This window comes from Orcinus orca, chromosome 14 (assembly GCF_937001465.1).
Source record: "Orcinus orca chromosome 14, mOrcOrc1.1, whole genome shotgun sequence".
Classification (NCBI taxonomy): Eukaryota; Metazoa; Chordata; class Mammalia; order Artiodactyla; family Delphinidae; genus Orcinus; species Orcinus orca.
The window spans coordinates 40,008,906-40,033,135 of record NC_064572.1 but is presented as its reverse complement, the minus strand read 5'-3'; the positions used below and the strand labels follow the sequence as shown (position 1 = coordinate 40,033,135).

The following is a 24,230-nucleotide window of genomic DNA, read 5'->3' as shown; positions in this document are numbered from 1 at the left end:
ATACATCACATGCTCAGACAGCTTGGTGAGCAAACTGTTTGCCAGGGGATATTTTGACAGTCAGCCTGTATGCTTTCATGTGTTCCCAAGAACCTTAAAACCAATCCACACAAAGAAACTGGTTGGGGCGCTTAAGGACCAAAATGTCATACTGTGTTAGTCACCTGCCCAGCCCTGGCCTGATTCCCTTTCCAGGCTGCATTCTGAATCCTGCTCTCTGTGGTGAGCGGGCAGTGGCCATGGCAGACGGTGTGGTCAGGAAGACCCAAGGGGTCTACCAAGGACAGCTCCAGAGCTGGGGCCCAGGAAATGCTTGAGGCGTGGCCATTGTACGAAGGAGGGTCGAGAAGAGGATGGGGCTTGTCTTGAGTCTCCATCCGTCAGCCCTCATGCTGTTTTTTCTTAGATTGCTTGTTATAGGTTCCTAAACCCAGCAAACTTTCCCAAAGATGCTTCCTGAGATTACAACCATGACCCACATCAAGGACTATTACCACTATTTTCTGGGGTCATTTAGGGTGCCACCACTGAGTTCTCTGGGCAACAGCCTACCTTTGGCTGCCACTCACTCGTTACCTGCTGTAACAGGTACTCTTTGGATTGGCATGGCTCCTTCTTCCTTTTGGCAAGCCATCATCAGAGGGGAAAAGAACGAGGTACTTGGGCAGAGGGGGCAGGGATTGGGCCGGATATTCAAGCTGAACTCTACCTGCTTAGCAGTGGTGCAGAAATTAGGAGAGAGTCCCAGGCTAGTGAAGAGAGAGATTCGTTAGGATACACAGTCAAACAAAGCCAGGGCTTGGGTAATTTTCCCAGAACCCTCAGCCACAGAGTCAGAAATAGACTCTGTTAGGTTAGGTTCTCAGTACAGCTAGGTTCTGTACTGCTAGGTTAGGTTCGGTTCTCAGTACAGCTTTCTGGGGGGCACTGAACAGCTAAGAACAGGAAGAACTTGTAATCTCAGGGGTCTGTTCCTTACACACTCACACATACAACTCACGGATTTGCAGGTATTCCCAGGACCATGTGTTTAATGGGAAGAGCAGATTCAGAGGTCAGAATTCGACCTGCTTTTTAAATGCTTCTAAAAAATGACTGAAGCCATCTATGATGCATTAATTTGAATAACACAGGGTATTAAGTATAAGTTCCATCCAAAACCCCACTCCCCAGAGGCAATCCCTGTTCACAGATTTTCACGTGCTTTTTTAACATTTCAAAGATAACTGTCAACTTCTTACTTTAAAAAAGGAAGAAACACCTCTGGCTCTTTAGAATATTTGAAATCTCATGTTGAGCTGAGAGAGGTGAAAATGAGAAGCATTTTAACAGGAACACCTGTTAGTTTTAAGCACATGCAGTTTGGGTACAAAAATAATCAAGTTTGAGGCTTTGAATCATTTCCAGAGATGATTTTTGAACACTTGGCAATCTTCCTGAGAAAAAAGTCTCCAGAGACACACCTAACACACACGGGAATTTACAAGGAAGAAAAAAATTTTCAAGTCAAATCTGTGATTTCTAAGGTCAATTAGGAAAATGCCTGGAGTCCTTTATGGTTAGAGCATTTTGACCCATGTCCCTCCTTCACTCTTGGCCACCATGCTCTTCTTTAAGGCTGTTATGTGGGCCCTGTGATTGATCAGAAATGACTCTCCATCCTTTATTTGCTCAGGAAATTGCAGATCAGTTTATAATAGAGGGGCCAGCATCTGGTGTGATCCTTCAGTTGTCTTCTCATTTAATTCTCCTCCCACCTCAGGGATGCAGGCGTTTCATTTCCATCTTACAACAAGGGAAAGGGAAGTTTTCCTTCACCTAAGTATGTTATGGCAACTTCTCACCTGGAACCAGGTGTGTTTGCCGCCAAATCAGAGGTTCTTTCCTGACAGTGGTACCGTTAGAACTCATGAGTAGTTGAAAAGAATCCACTACACTTAAGTTTAGCTTACACACTACCCTCAAATTGTACCAAAACCTGACAACTTCCTCTATTTTTTACAATGAATTTGAACTTCCTCATAAGCCTCCAACCCACTGGATCTCGCCTGCCTCTGGGTGTCCCGCTGCTGGGGACAAGGCTGGTAAATTCAGGGTCTGTTGCCTCCACTTTCACCCTTGCTGGTCCCCTAGGTACTCAATGATGCTGTGAATCCACCCACTGTTACTCATGCCTCCCTCCCCACTGGTGTGGGCTACCCTGCCTCACCATGGTGGCTGCCAGCAGGCCTGCAGGCTCCTCCATGGGCATGTGCCACAATGTGACCTTCTCTTCCACACCACAAAGCCACCTGGGGAGGCTAGAAGGCACTGTGTTCTATCCTGTGGCCACCCCATGCTGGTGCTGGAACACCTGTGAAGCCACCATCTCTGAGTCCCTAAAGGGAATAGTCCCTTGGCTTTCTGCTCTCTCTCTGGAGTCCCTGGCCTTTTGCCTCCACCCCTTCACATCCACCCCATGGTCTTAGCCTGGAGTAGGGGACTCAGGACGCTTGCTTTCTATTTCTGTCTCCCTTACTCCCCTACACTCATGAAAAGCACAGGCTCTATAGCCACATGATGCAGGTTCTCAGCAGAACACTTGGCAATCTTTAGCTGTGTGACCCTGGACAAGTTGCTCAACTTCTCTGTTCCTCAGTTTCTCTCCTCCTCAGTAAAACAGTAACTGAAGTTGGAGAGGAAGAGATCCCTTTGATGAAAGTGAATGCTAAAGCATCGTGCCCTATGAAAAGAAGTTTTTGTTATATTAGGCAGTCAGTTGTCAGCAGTGGGGAGCATAGCTTTCCCTCCCTTTTTTAATAACCTGTCTCCAAGAAATACCAATTCCCCAGTTGTGCTCAAGGATGTATGACGCTTCTTTAACGTGGAACGATGACTGTCTTTTCTTGCCACGATTTGGGGCAAAGAAGAAATAAACACTGAAATTCAGGTCTAAAGGACTGATAGCAGACTCACCCACACGTGTGGATTTTGATGGAGAAGGGTGAGAGGACCAGCAAAGCAAGTGCCACTGACTTGGGCAATGGGGAGGAGGGAGGATGCCAAGGTTTCCGGCTTTTGCCAGCGTTTGGAGCTGGAGAACGGCAGGTGGGGTTGGGATGGATCCTGTTTGTCAGTGTCTGTTGCGTGCTTTGCAGGTTTGGCAGCAGGCTTCCCAGAGGAGAGGTGTCCCCTTCCCTTACTCTTGCCCCACTCCTGGAAGCACTAGGACCAGGCGGATGCGCAAGGTGCCGACAGAGCCCTGCCATCCTGGGCTAAACTTCAACCCTGATGTCACTGCAGACACAGCACCTCAGGGCTAAAAGGGCCTTGAAGGTTCTGGGTTCAGTTCCACTCAGAGGTGAGATGGTGCCAAAGGCCACAGGGTGGAGAGAGTTTCTGCTTTCCCACTAAGTTCCTAAAATCTGAAAAGCTTCTTTTGAGGTGTTCAATGTATTTTCTCTCCATATGGACTTACTTTTCTAAAAAACTACTTATGGGCAGATATAATATACTGAAAAAGATACTGAACACCCCATTTCCCTTCCAAATGCCCATTTTTTCTGCCACTCAGAAATAACAAGAGTGAAAATCTTGTCATAATTTCTCCAACTTTGTTTTTCTTTCTTTTTTTGGCCGTGCCAAACAGCATGAGGGATCTTAGTTCCCTGACCAGGGTTCGAACCCGTGCCCCCTGCAGAGGAAACGTGGATTCCTAACCATGGGACCGCTAAGGAATCCCCCAACTTCTTTTTAAATACGTCTTCTACTTAAATGAGGTAGGTGACCATACTTCTTTTCTGAGGCACCCAGTATAAGGGTGACATAATTTGTGAGCACACAAGTAGAGTCACAAACACATTTGGTTTGCAGGCGGAGAAGGCTGGGTTCTCTGCAAAGTAGGTCCAGATGCTTCCCATGATGCTTTGCGGGAAGGCTGCCCCGGACATGCCCCTTCCCACCAAAGCTGGGAGCCCCCTCCAGCCCCCAGCCTTTCTGTGCTGGTGTGTGTAGGACACCTGTGTTCCTGTGGGCACTCAGCATAGTGAAACTGCCCCCTTTCTCTGAACTCTTGTAGTGAGTAGTCTCCATAATGCTTTTGTAGTTTCTGAATAATCACTTCACAATTACCTTGGGTCATTTATTGCTGTTTCTCATATTTTAGCAACATGGTACCAAATAGAGTGCCTATCTCTTGACCTGATCTCTTAAAAAAAGTGACTTGTAAAGATTAATGCTGTTATGGGGGTAGGAAAAGGGATGGACTGGAAATTTGGGGTTGGTAGATGCAAACTATTACATGTAGAATGGATAAACAACAAGGCCCTAATGTACAGCACAGGGTATTATATTCAATACCTTGTGATAAACCATAATGGAAAAGCATATAAAAAAACTGTATATAGGTGTATAACTGAGTCACTTTGCTGTACAAAGTGACACATTATAAATCAACTATACAGCAAAAAAAAAAAAAAAAAAAAAATTTAATGCTGCTGTGTTCAGGCACAAAATTCCCCACCAACAGTAAGGGTTTCTGTCTCCAGCATTCCCTGCTCAAAGGTCAGCAGGGCCAACGGCCCTCTCTCACTATGAGATCTCTCCTGGCCACCACCCACTGCCTCTGCCCATCTGATGCTGTCTTCTAGCTGACAAGCTCCCAGCCAGGCTGTGACAGCAGGGTGAAAAGGGTCTCATTCACCCTGGTTTCTCCCCACAGTTGGTGCTAAGAGTTCATTCCTTCAAGGAGTACTGAACTGAACCAAGTCGTTAATCCCTTTTATGAACAGCCAGATCACGCCAAACCACAAAATCTTTCTCTCTCAACTTCTACTGGCATTCCTGTTTGGGAGTCATTCTGCATTGCTGGGAAATCAGTCCAATTCAACCTGTATGAAGTACGTAACTGGGTGGGGCTAGGTTGTGGAAGATTCTCTCTGAATCATCAGATACCAGTTCCTACAGGACAATGAACTATTAGAAATGGAAAACAAATCATTGAAAAATGCCATTATTTCTTCAATTCTAAGATGCCACTGATTTAAAGATACGCTGTTTCGTTTGGTGGAAAAAAATCATGAAATGGAACACACATTTCAGAAATGAAGTCTGACAAATACTGCATCTTAGAACAGGTAGCATGACTAATGAGCTAATAAAGACACGACACCCTTCCTAGATCAGATGATGTTTCAGAAAATGAGAAATGGATTTTTTTTTTTTTTTTTTTTTTGCCTAAAGCCCATCAATTTGCAGGTCTCCACTCTTCCCTTGAGTGATGTGAGGAAAAAACCCCAGTGGTATGTTAACAGTAGCCAAAGAAATAGTGATTTTTCTCCTGTTATCATTTAAGTCCTATTATAATATTTTAACTTATATTCACATTTTATATTGAAGTCTTCACTGTCTTAGCAAAATCAGAAAAAGTGCTATAATAAAATGCTGTCATTAAAAAAAATAAACAAAAAAACCCCATTTTCTAGATAAGCCTTTGCCTGATACCACTGTTGAAATTATATCATTTTGTGTTGTGTGTGTATCATCCCAACATAAGGATATAAACTTTGTGTGCTAAAACGTGACTGACAACAGGACCGGTAAGATTTCACTCTAAGATCACACTGTACAGGGGCTACGGTAGAGAAGGGAACACACAGAAGTTTCATAGATCTTTCTTAAGAAAAAACCCTTCAAAACCAGCCAGCAACAGCAGCTAAAACTTACATAGCGTTTACTAAGTGCCTGCATGCACATTTCACCTTAACCCTGAGGTAGGTTCTGTATCATCTTCATCTTACAGATAAGGAAATGGGCACAGAGAGGTTAAGTCATTTGCCAAAGGTCATGTAAGGAATAAGTGGAAGAGCTGGGGTTCAGATAAATGCAGTCTAGCTGTAAGGACCATAGTTATAATCATACCATACTCTATATACTACATCAGTAAGGGATTAAGTTGCTTTCTTGAACAAATCTCCTATTCAATAACATGCATATGGTTCAGCTGGAAAAATTACAGACCAATCACCATCTGGCTAGAACCATTATTATTTCAGAAATAGGCATCCTATGTAACTTGAGGTGGGGAGAATAGTTATTTATGGATTACTGTAGTAAATATTTGTCAAAACACCAACTATCTCAATAATCATACACTTATTTCATTCATAAGAACTTCCAAAAATAACTCTTCTGTATCAAAAAACTTATAAATGGCACGAGAGTTAAATAATGGCCTATGGAGGAAAGGAGAATTCTGCTAGGGGAAACTCTAGTGAAGCATTTTCTCCATTACATTTTTGATTGATATAGTTCATGAAAGAAGCCTCGCTTTGCCGCCTTCTTTTTTTAAATAAATTTATTTATTTAATTTATTTATTTTTGGCTGCGTTGGGTCTTCGTTGCTGTGCGCGGGCTTTCTCTAGTTGCAGCGAGCGGGGGCCACTCTTCGTCGAGGTGCACAGGCTTCTCATTGCGGTGGCTTCTCTTGTTGCGGAGCATGGGCTCTAGGCACACGGGCTCAGTAGTTGTGGCTTGCGGGCTCTAGAGCGCAGGCTCAGTAGCTGTGGTGCACGGGCTTAGTTGCTCAGCGGTATGTGGAATCTTCCCGGACCAGGGCTCGAACCCATGTCCCCTGAATTGGCAGGCGGATTCTTAACCACTGCACCACCAGGGAAGCCCTGCCTTCCTTTTTTTAGTGATTCCTCTGAGAGGGAATGCAAGAAACTAAATCTGAGGGGGAAAACTGCTTTCATAATCTCAAGTGTAAACCACGAATAGGCTTTTCTGATATAAAAGTTAAAGCCTGAAGAGATAAGAAAGGCAAGCATTTATTCCTTTAAACATTTCAATAAATTTGCAAAAATATTCAGCAACTATGCACATATTGTTTGTATACTTAAAATGCAACAATTTTCCTGCTTCGAATATTATTTTCCTGAGTGTTTTAAGGATATTTTGTTCTACTAGACGATTCAAAAGTAAGACTTACACACACACATAATATATGTAACAGGAATTCTCCACATGATTAGCACTGTGGACTCTCCTAACAGTGTCAAACAATGAGAAGCCAAACATGATCACATCCACGTCGTAAGGAGAGCCTGCAGAATCACCTATGTCTTTGTTTTCTGCTCAGTGCTTCTGATAAGTTCAGCAGATGTACAGCCATGACTTGTTTCCAAACATCCAGACCCCCTCACTGGCTCACCACAACTACACAAGCGCTAAGTTCTAAGTATTCAAAGAAAGACTGCAGGTGTCGCTTTACTTCTCTCTGGTCCCTTTACCAAACCCCTACATCACTTATGACATTACTTGCTAATATTCTGCAATCCAAAATGAAAAATGCAGGTATACAAGTTTGCTAAATTTCACTTAACCAAATAAATTTAAAAATAGATAAAATACTTAAATTCCTGCAACACAAAACTTGTTTTTCATATTCATTAGAACATTTTAGAATTACTCAAACACAAGAATTGAAAATGTGTGTGCTATTTGGAAGAGAACTACTGAATTTATTCTCCAGAAGAAAAAGCAGACCTGAAGCATCACATTACTGGAACACCTGAAACATGTTGACAAGTTCTTATCTTCTAAACTTCAACGAAAGCTGCTTGCACAAACTATTTAAAGAATATCTGCCCCTATTAAACAAGCCAGATGTGTTAAGGAAGTCAGAAGCTGAGTCACTTCATTTCTTTCTGTTGCCTCCAGTTGCTAGAATACTGGCAATTCGCATAAATATGTTTAATGTATCCATGTAGATTCCCAGCATCCTAGAAAAGAAATTATGCCTGTTAAATATGATGTAATTCTTGTAACAATGACAAAAACTATTTCGTAATGTAGGAGAGAAGAAAGCGCAACACTGATTATTTGTCCCAGGTATATGAAATGGAAATTTTAAAAAAGACGCCAACTAAGGAAGTCCTAGACTAGAAAACTATCAAGATTTTTCTTTTGGCAGATTAATCTTTTAAGTGTTAAAGGGCAGTTTTAAAAATCATTATATTCTCTGACACTCTACTATGAGTACAGTATCTTGCTTTAAAAAAAAAAGAAATGGGTGATAGACACTGAAATAATCAAAATAAAAACCAAAGAAACACCTTCACAAAAATGTGTCAGACACAAGTCTGGCATTTAAAAATATAACACACTCCCTTCAATGCCTCCCCTGATTACCCCCCAAAAACCTGCCACAAATCTGTGAGCATTATAGCAATGTTTAAAAAAATCATTACATTAAGTTTTAAAGAAATAAAAATAAATTACTTTAAAAAATGTGATAGACACCATGAAACTCAAGGAAATTACTTAAATAAAATAACCTACTTTGGTGGAGAGGCCAAGGAAAGGAAAAAGCATTATTGTACAACACAACATCAGCTACAGTTGAATATCTCCAAAATGGAATTTTCAATTTTTAATAAAAAATTAAAAATTGAAGTGTTTCCAATTTTTAATAAAATAGGCTTTTCTATTAAAAATTTCAATTATGTACACTTTCCAAAAATAACACTTGACTAATACATCTTTTCTTCAGTTTTAAAGTCTGTTAAATATAAATTACACAAACACACACGCAAAATTAATTGACCAACAAAAGCACTATAAGGCTAATTAACAAAATAGGTAAAATACTCTGAATCAATTGAATATATACCTAATTATTACACTTAGTTGCAATATAATCAAATGTTCTGTGTATACATAGCTTACTAAGGAAAGAGAACAGACCAAATAATAACAGAAATAAAATAGTAAAATTCAACAAAGTCATTGTTGCAGGTTGAACTCAAAAGATATGTTCAAGTCCTAATCTGTGGTACCTGTGAATGTGACGTTACTTGGGAATAGGGTCTTTGCGATTATAATTAAGATGTGAGTTAAGAGGAGGTAATACTGGAGAAGGGTGAGTCTTAATTCAATATGGCATCATTATAAGAGACAGAGATACAGGGAGAACATCATATGAGGACAGGAGTAAAGATTAGAGTGATAGATCTACAAGCCAAGGAATGCCAAGGATGGCTGGCCATGACAAGAAGCTAGGAGAGAGGCATGGAGGAGATTCTCCCCTAGGGCCCTCAGAAGGTACCAACCCTGATGATACCTTGATTTCAGACTTCTGGACTCTGGAACTATGAGAGAATAAATTTCTGTTGTTTTAAATCAGCCAGTTTATATAATTTGTTATAGCAGTCCTTGGAAACTAACACAGGCATAAAACAAAATAGGCCAAAGCAACACAAATGTCCTTATGCAACAAAGAAAAGATATTAAAGGCTACTTACGAATTGATGGGATCATATTTTTGAACTCCATACACTGGTACTACTTCTGCTCGCTTGATTACTTTCTGTGTATCATACAGAAGAAACATGCTGAAAAGAACTAATCCACCATAAATTGCTACCGAGTACAGCGTGGCGCCAGCCACAGTGGTAGGTGGAAGAAACATAGATCCTGAAATCAAAATGGGGAAAAAAAGTTTTTCTGGGAAAAAGGATTTTTCTGTAACTGGATTTACAATCAGCATCACTTAAAAAAGTTTTCTTCTTTGGCATGTGGCACAGATAGGGAAACATCCGAGTATGTGCTCTAATTTTACATACATTCAGTTCAAAACCCATTATACTCATTCTTGCAATGGGTCACTTGCCCACATTATAGGAAAGTTCCTGCATCAGAGCAATTTTCATGTTCTCCAGACCAACTTTCCCATTTTACATGTATTTGGTAAAACCAATAATAATGGTTTGCCATGATGCCAAACGAGCAAATCCAGTCAAATTAGCATATATGTTTTAACCAACTTTTAAAAATGACACTTACTAAATTCTCTCCATTAGGATACCTGAGTATGTCAGATGATTTTAGGACATCATGAACCAAGAACCAAGCGTCAAAGCACAGTGGCTTACCTAGTGAGGACACAAAGACGACACCCAGGCCCACGCCCAGGGGTGCTCCCATGTTCAAAAACTTCTCACTGGGTGCACACATGGCCACAGTGGAGAGGCCTCCCACAACACCAGCTGTGTACCATGCGGCTCTGATGAGAAGAGGCCCCCCTAATATCGTCAGAGGAGCCACCACTGCACCCATCACACCTGGAGAAAGAGCAAGCAGGCAGTTAAATATTTACTAAACAACAACCAAAAGGAAAATGCTTCTTCTAACATGCCATCTGAACATATTGTAGCTTATAGTTAAACAATATGATTACAAAAAGTCTTCTCCTTATTTAGGTGACACTATCCCCAAACCCCACAACTAAAACTTGTACCTACCTAAATTCTAAATCACAACTAACACGATTCCTAGTCAATCAGTCAAAACTCACACAAGTAAAAACACTAATCTAGAGTTTTAGTAACTAAGTCAAATTCAGTGTAGTTCATTATTTGGATCTGAGTCTACCAATAGTCTTTATAACAATATTCACATTTGGAAGAACTGAGATGAAAGGCTTAAAATAAATGAAGGTCAAATCTACTGTGCTGAAAGAGAACACAGTAAAAGGAAAGAATAAGTATATGATGCTAATCTTAAAGTAGGAACTTCACGGACAGATGCTGCTGTTACCTTGTGTAATAGGGAATGTAATCACAGCTGGAAAAAGCAATTTTAGTTGTTAGATATTTATAAACATGTCCACCCAAAGGACAGTAACAATAATTTCATTAGCAAAGGTAAATAGAAATCTTTTATTTAAAAAAAAACAGATCTCAGATAAGGCATTCTTTCCGTATTGAGTAGAACAAGCTATACCCTTTTCTTTTTTTTTTTTTTGGCAGTACCATGTGACTTGTGGGATCTTCGTTCCCCAACCAAGGATTGAACCTGGGTCCCCTACAGTGGAAGCATAGAGTCCTAACCACTAGACAGCCAGGGAATTCTCAACTATACCCTTTTCTTAAACATTAAATGTGCATAGTTGAACTCATGGAATAAGCACAGAGCTACCTTCACACTGAAATTTTAATACCAGTGTGTCTCTTGAGACTAACATTTCTAGATCAAGTAATAGGGCATATTTTATCACATGATGATGAAAAATTAAAAAATTTTTTGCTCTAGGAAAGACATTGGATAGAAATTCGTCTGTATGACATTTCTATCAGAATTCCTATCAGTTTTGCAACTGACAGCAAAATTTTAAGAAAAACTTTCAAGGAGATTATTGAGATTTTTTCCAATGATACTGATAGAAATCTTAAATGGCAATAGATGTTTGCTGCTTAAGGACAAATCAATTACAAAACTAAAAAGAATAGCTCAACATTATTATTGTGAATGAAAACTGCCCTTCAGGAAATTAGTACATCCACTGGGGAAAACAAGTATGAAGGTTCCTCAAAAAATAAACACAACTATCATATGATCCAGCAATCTCAATTCTGGGTTTATAAGCAAAGGAACTGAAATCAGGATATGAAAACAACCCAAGTGTTTGTCAATGGATGGATGGATAAAGAAGATGCGGTATATATAAACAATGGAATATTATTCAGACTCAAAAAAGAATGAAATGTTGCACTTCTTGACAATACAGATGGATCTTGAGGGCATTATGCTAAGTGAAATAAGTCGGACAGAGAAAGACAAATATCGTATGATCTCACTTATACGTGGAATCTAAAAAAGTCAAACAGAGAAACACAGAGCATAGTGGTGGTTACTACGGGCTGGGGAGAGACGAAAATGCGGAGATACCTGTCAAGGGGTACAAGCTTCCAGTTATGATTAACAAGTTTGAGGACGTAATGTACATCATGATTACAGCTAATAATACCACATCATAAATGCTGCTAAGAGAGTAGATCTTCAATGTTCTCATCATAAAAAAGATACGGTAAATACGAAATGAAGGTTAATGCTATGGTAGTAATCATTTTGTAATATATAAATGTGTCAAATCAACATGTTGTATGCCTTAAACTTATACAATATCATGTATCAGTTATATCTCAATAAAGCAGGGGAAAAACAGAAGAGACTAGCTTTCAGCGAGCGTTTCAGTAATTCTTGCACAATATCACTTAGGCCTGATTGAGACCACAGCTGTGTCCACAAGGTATTAAACATCTGTATGAAAAATGAAAATAGAATGCATTGGGATGTTTATCCTGGGTCAAAACCTGGCTTTGATGTCTCTTTGACTCTGTGAGTGGTTGCCCTTAGGTCATCCACTTTGGATTAAAGGGGTCTGAAACTCCATCATGCCAGTGAATGAAGAATTAGACAGAGAGTTGGACTTTAAGAAATAACATTGGGGGCTTCCCTGGTGGCGCAGTGGTTAAGAATCCACCTGCCAGTGCAGGAGACATGGGTTCGAGCCCTGGTCCAGGAAGATCCCACATGCCGCGGAGCAACTAAGCCCGTGTGCCACAACTGCTGAGCCTGCGCTCTAGAAGCCACAAGCCACAACTACTGAGCCTGCGTGCCACAACTACTGAAGCCCATGTGCCTAGAGCCCATGCTCCGCAACAAGAGAAGCCACTGCAATGAGAAGCCCGCACACCACAACGAAGAGCAGCCCCCACTTATCGCAACTAGAGAAAAGTCTGCGCATAGCAACGAAGGCCCAATGCAGCCAAAAATAAACAAATAAATAATAAATTTATGGAAAAAAAAAGAAAAGAAAAAAAGAAATAACATTGGGGGTGTCAGTCTTGACTTTGGCACTTCCTGCTGTGTGACTTCACCCAGCCTCAGCTTCCTCATCCATGAACATATGGACAGGCTAATGCCTGCACACACAGCTTCCCAAGATGTTTATGAAGAATAAAGCAAATTCTGAAAACAAATTAAAAAAAGAAAAAAATGGCATTCATACTGCGCAAGAAAGGGTTAACACAGCAGACCTAAGCCTACCTTTACCGAGACCTGCTTGCAAGGTTAGTCCTTGGCTGGCATCTGAGAACTTGGCACTGGAACCATTCTCTAACCTTAGGGTTAGACTATTTATGCAAAAAATGAGTTATGCTGAATGCCTGCTTTCCTTCTGGGAGTCTGGATTTTGGTAGTTGCTAGGAGGGTCCCTAAATGGTCAGCCCCCAATAAAAACCTTGGGTGCTGAGTCTCTAATGGGCTTCCCTGGGCAGAAACATTGTACATGTTACTGCACATTTCGCATTCTTGCCGTGTGCCCTCAAAGGGGGGAGACAGCACTGAAAGCCTGTGTGTGGATTTCTCCACACTCTAGACTTTGCCTGTATCTTTCTCCCTTTCTGATCCTGTTGTGTATCCTTTCACTGTAATAAACCTTAGCTCTGAGTATAACTATATGCTGAGTCCTGTGACTCCATCTAACAAATTGCTGAATGAATGGGTGGCCTTGGGGACTGCCCTCCAACACACATAAAACACCCAGAACTGGGCTTCCCTGGTGGCGCAGTGGTTGAGAGTCCACCTGCTGATGCAGGGGACACGGGTTTGTGCCCCGGTCTGGGAAGATCCCACATGCCGCGGAGTGGCTGGGCCCGTGAGCCATGGCCGCTAAGTCTGCGCGTCCGGAGCCTGTGCTCCGCAACGGGAGAGGCAACAGTGAGAGGCCTGCGTACCACAAAAAAAAAAAAAACCAAAAAAACCCCCCCAAAAACCACCCAGAACTTAAGTAATTTATATGTTACAATAATATCAGATAAGAAGAGGTTTTCTAAGCAACACAGGTAGAAAGGCTTACTTATTCTAGCTCGAATTAAAACTACATAGCTACTTTAATTCAACAAGTGGATCTACTATTTATCAGAGATAAAATGACACTGAACCTGTTTATTCAAGCAAACAGTGTCTAAAATGGGAAACAGGTGTAGAACTCTATTTACTGGCTAAGACGTTGAATAATCCGTGAATATTTATATGGCACTAAGAGATATTAAATTTTATAGCAAATGCACACACTACGTTTTAAGTATTTTTTTTCTTAAAAGCAGGTTACTGGTATTAGAAGAAAATATTGGGACCATCGCCCTCCCAACCACAAAAGTTCTGTCTTGTAAAGGTCCATGGAAAATATCTATGGTTGAATTACCTAAGACCTAATGGAAGAGAGGCTTGAAAACCAAGGCTGGGAAGTCATGCTCTCTCACATTCACCAAAACAAAGCCAGCACATGAAGAATACAAATGATGTATTTCACACTGGAAATTCATCATACTGGGTACCCCAAAACTAATTTCCATTTATTAACCCACGTTAAAAACATTTCAGTCTGTCTCCCTGGAATTTTCATGGAAATGCTTATAAAATTTCTCTTGGCTTGTGGTAAAGATCATGCATCTAGAGCATTTTTGTTTCTGCATCTGGTGTTCTTTACTCAACCCAGAGGCACAATACCCTGGGATACTTGCAATGGAAAATACTTCATGTAAACTTTAAAATATTTGTCTTTCCATAATTAGGGAAAATATTACATATACGTAAAGGAATATTAATACTGTTCCACAATACCAGGGTTGGACAGCCTCTGTCCTGCCCACAGTAACTTTGTGCCAAAAACTATCTACTGACCCAGCTAACCACATCACACACAAAAGTGAATTTCCAAAGATCTTTTTGACTGCTTTCTTCTTCCCAATGCTCCACTGCAAAAACCTCTGCTCCTATTCTTTCACACATCTTACGTCCTCCTTCTCTGGTAGAGACCCCCAGTTTCTTATTTTTCTAAAGATATACAACAAGAACAATTCTCAAGTGATGTGTATCAGATCTGAAACCCTACTGGTATTAGACAAAACACATAAAAGGAAATCTCTGCATATACTAGACTGTCACCAGAGGCAAGTGTAATACTGGGGCTGTCCATGGTCTTAGTATCAGAATCATTAACTTTCCAGAGTGGAGATCTGGCAATAATACTACCAGGAATAAGTGCAGAAAACCGTAAGTATTTAGCAGACATGAGGCTTAATTAAATTGTGTACATATCATTTACGACTGTGAAGAGCCATCAAAAAAGGCAGTGTTTAAGATTGTTTAACAACAATTGTAAAACAGAACATACCAGAATGTAGTAACCAAGCAAGATGCTTTGGGCCTGGGCTCTGGTCATATGATATCGACTGGACCAGCATTCCAGCTCCAATCATGGCTGCAAAGGTTGCACCAATTGTCTGAAAGACATGTATTACTAAGAAAAATTGATCCTTATACAACAACAAAGTAGAAACTCACAGGTTCCAAGTCCAGTTAGTCCCTCCAATAAACCATGTTTAAAAAGATGAAGGGTAATAAACAGAATCCTATATTTTTCTAGCACATTAAAAGGCCTTGTGCTTATTTCAGTTTGGTCAAATTAGCAAGAGCACCCCCTACTATCATACATAAAGTTTTCCAGACAACTTTAAGTGAATGAGTAGAGCTCTGGAAGATAACATCATCTTTAAAAAATTTTATTCTTGTTAGACAAAGGTATAACAAAACCCCTTTAAAAATCCCAGAATAATTATTTTTAATTATATTTATTTTGGTATAGCACAAGTAACATTAAAAAAGTTAGTCATGATACACCAATTAGAATATATATATATATATATATCTCACATTGTCTCAAACTCTATATTTGCTAAATGAAAACCTGAAAAAAAGCAGCACATGGAAAAGATGAGAAATAAGATTCTACATTTCTATCCTCCCAATTTTCTGGCTGAATTGGCCCTCATCCCCTTTCTTTGTCTATCTTCGATTTCCATTGTTATACATTTAAATATTCCTTGTGCATAACAAGGAAGAAATGTTTGTAATGAAAGATGATAATCAATCTTCAGGAAATTTAAAGCAGAAATTGCAAACTTGCAGCCCTTGGGCAAGATCAGGCAGCAGATGTTTTGTTTGGCCAACTATTCAAAAAACAATTGAGCGAGAACGCATTTAGTTGGAAGGCTTTCTCTAGATGCCAAAATCCCACGTGACATACCAGGCCTGCCTCACTCATCTGCATTATGTCTAACCCATGGGCATCTGAACGGTCAACCTCTGAGGTAAAGTACAGGTAAACATAACAGCTGTTATTGCTGAGAATGCGAAAGCCTTCACTCATAACACAGAAAAGCACGCTGGGTTCTACTTCACCACCTTCCAATGGAGAAACAATTACTAAAAGCTACTTCATCTATCTCTATGCAAAGCATTTTCAGGATATTTAACACAATTATATATTTTTCTTTTAAAGTCCTTCATCATCCAGGTTCATTTTTTGCCTTTTACCTTCCCATACTCTACACTCCAGGTACACTGAACTGGTAGGCTGCAAACATGCCCGTTTCACACCTCTTTAATTTTGTTTATTGTGCCTAAAAATACGTCCTTCCTATCTGGTTGACATATTCAAGGATTACCTCTTTGCCTGAAAAGTTTTTCTGGTAGGTACCCTGGCTGTAATAAGCAGTGTCAGATGTCTCTACTCTGTTCCAAAAGCACTTGATACAAACTTTGACATTATCTGTGTGTATGTCTGTCACCTCCCAAAGGCTTCTTCCTCTCTGTAGCACCTGTCTGGCTTTCTAAACTATTTTACTTAAGCAGCCCTAAAGGCAGGTGAGACTGATCTTATGCCCACAAGCACCTGAGAATATGGTGGCCCAAGCACAAAACCTCCTTGAAGTCTTATTTTAGGGGCTAAACTCTTTTGTATATTTTAATCTTTCATGTTTGCTTTATTACAAAAGCACTGCTTTAAATTGTTTACCTCTGATTAAAACTGACATACCTGATGAGAATGCAACAAGTTGATTCTGTGCCTTCAATAACCTCTAGGCTAGGAGATTCATGACACCCATCTGAGAAGCAAGACCCTACTACTGAAGTGTCTAAATGGCTACACAACTGCAAATGGTTCTCCTTTTGGAAAGTACAGAATAGTGGAAACATTACAGATTTGGAAGTCATAGGGATCTGGGTTGCCCATGGGAAGAATCAGTGGGAATTTGCTGTGGGAAGTGTGTGTTATATAAACTTTCCCATCTCCCATTCCCTCCCAGTCTCACACTCGTTGCTCTAGTTTGCATTACCATCATTTTAGACCTTGAAAAGGCACAGCTGGTACACTTGCTTCCTGTCTCTTCCACATTAGTTCTTAAATCTCAAATACAAATCATACTTTTGCTGTTCTAGTATCTGCAATGGCCTCTAACCGCTTAGGTGCTCTCCTCAGCTCGGCAATCAAACACACCCTTTCTATTTGTGTCTTCTTCACACTCCAGACCTCAAACACTTAAACTTCACTTGAATGGGATTATAAAGTCACTTGTAATGACTACCTCCTCTCCTTTGCCCAAGCTGTTTTTTTTCCACAAAACTCGACTACCCTGTCCTCTCCTACTAAAATAAAAAAATGCTAGTAAAACAACAAATGCTCAAGAAACTCTCACTGAATATAAAACCTTATATAGGGTCAAGAAAAGTTCAGAATAGTGCCAGCACTATTCTACTCCTAGTAGTATAGAGTGCTTGGGTTTTTGTGACAGCTATTCTCCACTGACCTCTAAGATGGATTTTTTTTTTAACATCTTTATTGGAGTATAATTGCTTTACAATGGTGTATTAGTTGCTGCTGTATAACAAAGTGAATCAGCTATATGTATACATATATCCCCATAACTCTTCCCTCTTGCGTCTCCGTCCCACCCTCCCTATCCCACCCCTCTAGGTGGTCACAAAGCACCGAGCTGATCTGATCTCCCTGTGCTATGCGGCTGCTTCCCACTAGCTATCTATTTTACGTTTGGTAGTGTGTATATGTCCATGCCACTCTCTCACTTCGTCCCAGCTTACCCTTCCCCCTCCCCGTCCATTCTCTACGTCTGCGTCTTTATTCCTGTCCTGCCCCTAAGTTCTTCAGAACCATTTTTTTTCTTTTAGATTCCATATGTGTTAGCATACGGTATTTGTTTTCCTCTTTCTGACTCACTCTGTCTGACAGACTCTAGGTCCATCCACCTCACTACAAATAACTCAATTTCGTTTCTTTTTATGGCTAATATTCCACTGTATATATGTGCCACATAAGATGGATTTTCATCGGCTTTATTTTTTAGTAAATTACTACAAAATAGAGCTGTTTGATATCTGCTGCTAGATAAGTAGAATGTTCCTGTAAGTTTAGGTTCCAACATCTTTGCTGCTACTAAAATACATATTCAACAAGGAATAATAGCTGACTTGCCTAAGAAGGTATTTCCTACTTTGTTTCAGCTGCACTAATAATTCATATATTACTTGAACAAAGATCTGTTTAATATAGTAAGGTATTCTTTCCATTTAATCCCCTCCTCCGATAGTTTTCATTTAATCTTTTGCTATTTAGTGGGAAAGGAAAACAAAAACAAGCTAACTTACCACCCAAGAGCCTCTCATCATGAAGTTCATGAGGGCAGGAGTTCTATTCACTGCCAGGGCAGACAAAGCTGTTATGCCGATACTTCCTGCTAAGTACATATAGGTGGTATGAATTCTATCCTTCACATACTGAGGCCAAATTCTGTAAGAAACACAACACAGTTAATTTATAGAATTATGAATGTGAATTTTGGTTGAATCATTTACTAGGTGGGAGATCTTGAGAAATATCACTTTATTGCTCTAAATCTTATTCCAGTATCATGGAAATAATGATGCATGTTGGAGTTACCATAAAAAATTAAGTAATATAAAACATATAAGCCCTTGGCACATATACAAAACAACACATTTGCTTCTTGCTTAAACATATATAACCTTGGTAAAAGATTTTTATTTATTGTTTGAATAAATATATGCCAAGGAAATGAGAGATTCTATTTTTTTTCATGTATATTTCCACATAGTTGGAACACTGGACATAAAATACTCCAAAAGTGGTGAAAGATAAGGATGAGAAGAAAACTGGAACCTTTAAGGCACGAATTGTTTGAGAACAATTTACTTACACGGCTTTTTCAAGAGCTCCAATCTCATTAGACATTCCCAAGCCATAGTAGCACAAAGCTCCAAGACCAACAGCAGCCCCTCCAGCAATAAACCATCTTCCCATCTGATCAACTGAAGAACACAGGAGGAAATGCAAGTTAATACTGCTGTCTTGACTAAAATGATTAGACTTAATTAATCTTTAAGTTCACTCTAACAAAATTTGCGGAGGTGGTGTATCTGTAGATGTAGGGGTACTTCTGTGATATATGTTATTTTATTCATAAGCGATGTGTGTTCTCGTGACACTCTTAGAAAATAAAGATGAGAAAAACATGTTAACATCACGTTATATTTAATATTGTGTCTAAAGTGCTTTAAACAAAGATGATGCTTTACATGGAGTCAAGAAAAAAATGAACCAAAGAAAAATGTAATTAGTGTTTATGCAGCAGGATCAAGGGAGAGTGTGCTCTTGGTTTTTAGAGTACTGAGAGGAAATAATTTATCAACTCTTAACTGGATGGAAGTATTCACAAAGAGCATCTTGCTCCCTTTAGTCAAAGTTTGTTCCCTAAGAATGTTACTACACTGTTGCTATGATTCATATAGTTTGGTTTCTAGGGCCAACTGACCGACTGAAATGCCCTGAGGGATGCCAACTGGGGCTCTCTCCCATTTTAAAATACAGATGGTCCCCAACTTAAGATTTTTAAAAAACAATATGCATTCAAGTAGAAACTGTACTTTGAATTTTTAATTTTGATCTTTTCCTGGGCTACTGTCATGCAGTACGATACTCCCTTGTGATGCTGGGCAGCGGCACCCAGTCAGCGAGTTGATCATGAGGGTAAACAGCCGATACACTTATAACCATTCTGTACTCACCCAACAATTCTATTTTTCACTTTCAGGATTCAATAAATCACAGGAAGGATTCAACACTTAATTATAAAATAGGCTTAGTGTTAGATAATTTTGCCCAACTGTAGGTTAATGTTAAGTATTCTGAACACGCTTAAGGTAGGCTAGGCTAAGCTATGATATTTGGTAAGTTAGGTATATTAAATATATTTTGAACTTCAGGACATCTTCAACTTATGATGGGTTTATCAGGACATAACTCCATTTTAAGTCAGGGAAGATGGGTATTGACCTTTTTCAAGGCTGTTAAGGAGCAGTAGTGTTCTTTGATTTTGGGTAGATTACCAATCTAGATTCTGAACTTGCAAAGCTGAAATCCAAACTGTGAACCAAACTGATGTCATTAGGGTATTGCTTCCTGAGAGGCCCTAAATGGGCAGTCAATCAAGATGACCCCTCTTGAACAACTAGCTTTTTATTAACATCTATGTTTTGGTGATTTACTCTTGACCTGAAACATATACAAATATTATGTTTGAAGTAAGATTCTACGTGGCTTCAAATGAACTTCAATAACAGATTATAACTTTCAGATCACGGCACATTACCTAATAATTCTTAAAAAAAATGGTGAAAGTAAAATTTTTTTCTGGAAGAAACGTGACTGGAGACCACTGAGCTCAGCGTGAAGTACCAACCTTTTCAGGGTCATCAGATACCTGAGGATGACTGCCCTTCTCACAAAATGCACATATGTACAAGTTTGCATATACTTTAAGGAGGCTGTTCATGGACCTTTTTTTAAAACACGAGTTTACTAAAGGCTGCCACCTACTTTTAAATATTTTTTCCAGTGATGGCTCCAAAGCTGCCTCCTTGAGTTCTTGGCTAGTTTTCCCACGACGAATTCCAAGTCTTGTCTTGGTGGCATATTCCTGATACACATGGAAACAAAGACACACACCACCCACACCAAAAGAATGTTAACAACAAAATAAAACAGAGAATCTCATCACCCTAGAAAACTCTGTATAATGTAACTTGGTACTTTCTATGTATGTAAATCATACATACTTCACTATGAAAGTATGTTAGCCAATCTAAAAAATTAAATGTAGACACTGCTTGTGCTCTATCTTCGAAGTGATTCACTAATTCATTACAACCTAACTTCTTAGTTCAGGTTTCAGAACTGTTTATTTCATAAACTACAAATTTTATTTATATCTCTAGAATTATCATATTTTAAACACTAACTTTTAAAAGATACGCATTCAGTAAGTATTAGCTGCATTTTTTCATCTGGGAAATGGGCTCAATCCTTCCTTTAACACAAAGCCAAAGGGATGGATGACTACTACCTCTATTTTAGCTCTTTTTCAACAGTGGAACAGTTAATTTAAGAGAAAAAAGTTGTCTCTTCTAGCTTCTGTATATTTCCTTATCTACCTCACATTTCAAAATTTATACTCCTAATTTGAATGCTAGAGCAGAAATCTACTACAAAAGGAAATGGGTTTCTCTCTAACTTGACAGATTTTGTTCCACCATTCTCTAAACAAGAGCTGAAATGACATGTTTAGTAACTTATTAATAAGTTATTGGCCAAATGGTAATATTCTTAAGCTTTTGAAAATAGGCTCCACGATCTCTCTGTTGAACCATGCAGCTCTCAATCCTTCACAAATTACTCTAAATTCTCTGAATGAGAAATCCCAAGAGCTGTAAGTAAAGGAGAAGTTACAGGAGTTCTTTTTCATATATGATAAAGACGGAACAGAACACTAATAGGGATAAAGAGCTGATTTGGTACATTTTCACAGCTGTTTCAGTAAATCACTAATGGTAGAATAGGGAGCTTCACAATCTGTCAAAAAAATGGTCCCAGGAGCATACAGAGAGACAGACAATATAAAAATATTCAGATTATCTTTACCCTGCTGGGTGGTAAGAGCCACTGATTTTTCGTGATGGAATTCTTCACAACAGGGGAGGCCTTGGTGAGAGCTGGGTGGAAAACCCTGGAAGGTAGTGTCCGGAGACACACAAGTCTTGCGGCCAGCATGGTGGTGCACCAGGTTTACCAAGCAGATCTGAAATGCTAGTTAGAGACAGAGACAAAAAAATCACCCATTAACCAACCCACCGACTCTAAGAACGAACCAATCATCTCTTAGGAGAAAAGGTGAAATAAAGTGACCTTTTAAAATGATAATGATGAATACTCTGCTTGTCCCTTGTTAGTTCAAGATATCCATCCCACAGAACTGGTTTGGGATGGACCACCAAAATGGGTTTAAATCCCAATCGGAACAATAACAAGAGGAATGACTTTTATGTGTCCAATACAGAGTGGATTTAATATCAAGAGAATTAAGGGGTGTGTGATGGATTTTATACATGTGGTTTTGTCTGAAGATTTATACCAGCATTCAGTGGAAAATTTAAAAAAGGGCTAAGAATAACTTCTGAGCAGAGGAAAAATGTCATCCAAGAAGTGATTAACTCTTCAAGGTCATACTACATTGCAAGGTTATAAAACATCGGTGGAAACCAAGCATGCGAAGTATTACTTCCCTTCAAAATATGATGCAAAAATATTCAAGGTATTGAAACCACCTGGGATGTACCTTAAAAATGTAGATTCCTAGGTCTAACTTCGGTCCTAATGATTTAACCCCTTGGAATAAGACACAGTAATATGTATTTTAACTAGCACCCCAAAAGCTAAGAATCTTTGCTTTTAAATACCTATCTGAATGTACTTCCAACTCTGCCACGGGATCTGCGAGGGGTGTGCAAAACTGACACCTATTCTTTGGAAAAATACCGAATCATTCTAGCACTTTCGTGGCATTACATCATCTCAGCCTAAAGATGCTGTGCCTTTCATACCTCAACACATCTACTGAGGAGCACCAGCTCAGAGGGGCCTCCAGAGTGGGAATTTTACTTCTATCACAGGCTAGAAGTGGCCTCGTGCGAATGTTTGATCCCTGAGACTCAGGTGCCTTAACTACAAAATGGATACTATTACCGACCCCGTACGCTTTCGTGTGCATCGATGAGCTCGGATCACAAGACTCGGATGAGAGCCCGGCAGCAAAAACTCTAGCCTCCCAAAGTCAACGCACGACTCTACAGCACACCAGCCGCAGGCACCCCCTTATCTACCACAGCGGCGCCTGGGCGGCCCGGCCGCGGGGATGATTCAGCACCTCGCTGCCCAGGGAGAAGCAGGCAGAGACAGCGGGCCCCTGCCCGCCTGCCCCAGGCCCCGAAGTCGCCGTCCCCTCCACCCGGTCACCTGCAGGACGGCCCTGACGCGCCGCCAGCCCGTGACGCAGCCCGCAGCGCCGCCGCCTCCAGTCCTCCCCACACACACGCAGCGGCCCAACGGGGCCGGTTGTCAGTAGTACGGTGGATCGCGGTGCCTCACGGCCCGGGGGAGCCTCACCTCAGTCCCTGGTCAACTCAAGCGCGCAGTTCCCCCTCCGGGCCGGCGAAACGCAAAGACCACAACCTCTCGCGCCCTCTGCCCACCTCTTACTGATTGTGAGCGCAGTCTCTTTAGCTCGCTGCGTGACGCAACATCCGGAGAAGTCACAAACACTACGGACAGCCAATCATGAGCGGAGGCCTAACGGAAGGGCGGGTAGTAGGAAGGAGGGGTTCCTAGTTGTAGGGGCGGGGCCCGTGGAGGATTGTTGAGAGCCTCGCAGTCAACGTCCATCGCGGGTGTGGGCAGAGAAGGCATTTCAGCCATTTTAGCTCTGGGTAGCGGAGCTCACCTTCGTTTTTCTCTCAACAGTTTCACTTGCAGCAGTTAAAAAATTATTTTAAAATTGAAAGAGGGTAGTATGAGAATTAAAAATTATTCCTTCGTCCCGTTTCTTTCCTCTTGTCAAGAATTTATTTCCAGATAGTGTGCCAAATTGGCAGTTTCAGACCGGAGCCAACGGGTTTCTTGCGGCGGATGTGAAATCTACAAAAGGAGCTGAGTCGCACGAGGTCGGAGAGCCGCCTGGCCGGATTTTAGGAGTTCTTTCATTGCTTTGTGACCTCCCCATGACACATTTTCAAGGTTCAGTGAATACTAGCTAGTATAATAGGTTGGTACAACAGGCTCTGCCTCTTACCCAGGGTTGTTTTGAGATCTATTCGTATGCATGTAATTTGTAAGTTGAAAAACCATTTCTTGGCTTTGTGAGGAAGATTTTCCCCTCCTATCATTCTCATTTACCCATTAAACAAATATTTACTGAGTCTTACTTCGTACCAAATTCTGTACTAGGGATACATACAAATAAAAGACATATTGTACCATTGTTTTGGCAAAACAAACTCCTTGGCCTTATGGCGTTTACTTTCTGGTGGAGACAAGAAAATAGACAAAATGTTTGTTAGTGATAAGTACTGAGAAGAAAAATAAATCTGCGTAAAACCCTAGACGGGCACTATTTCGATAAGGTGATTAATAACATGTA

General features: G+C 40.3%; 1 protein-coding gene across 2 annotated transcripts; it reads right to left on the bottom strand.

Moving 5' to 3' along the window:
• Positions 1-6,786: 6,786 nt before the first annotated feature.
• On the bottom strand, positions 6,787-23,353 carry GHITM (growth hormone inducible transmembrane protein). 2 transcript variants are annotated; one of them, XM_049697166.1, is made up of 9 exons: positions 23,201-23,353; positions 21,680-21,844; positions 20,579-20,678; positions 18,900-19,011; positions 18,331-18,472; positions 14,999-15,107; positions 9,912-10,100; positions 9,282-9,453; positions 6,787-7,760 (listed from the first exon to the last, which is right to left on the bottom strand). In XM_049697166.1, the coding sequence occupies exons 2-9, from the start codon at positions 21,806-21,808 to the stop codon at positions 7,676-7,678; spliced, it is 1,038 nt and encodes a 345-aa protein (XP_049553123.1). In that variant the 5' UTR covers positions 21,809-21,844; positions 23,201-23,353; the 3' UTR covers positions 6,787-7,675. The 2 variants fall into 2 exon arrangements, with proteins under 2 accessions (XP_049553123.1, XP_049553124.1); XM_049697167.1 differs by lacking the exon at positions 23,201-23,353 and adding an exon at positions 23,051-23,179.
• Between the last annotated feature and the right edge of the window lie 877 nt (positions 23,354-24,230).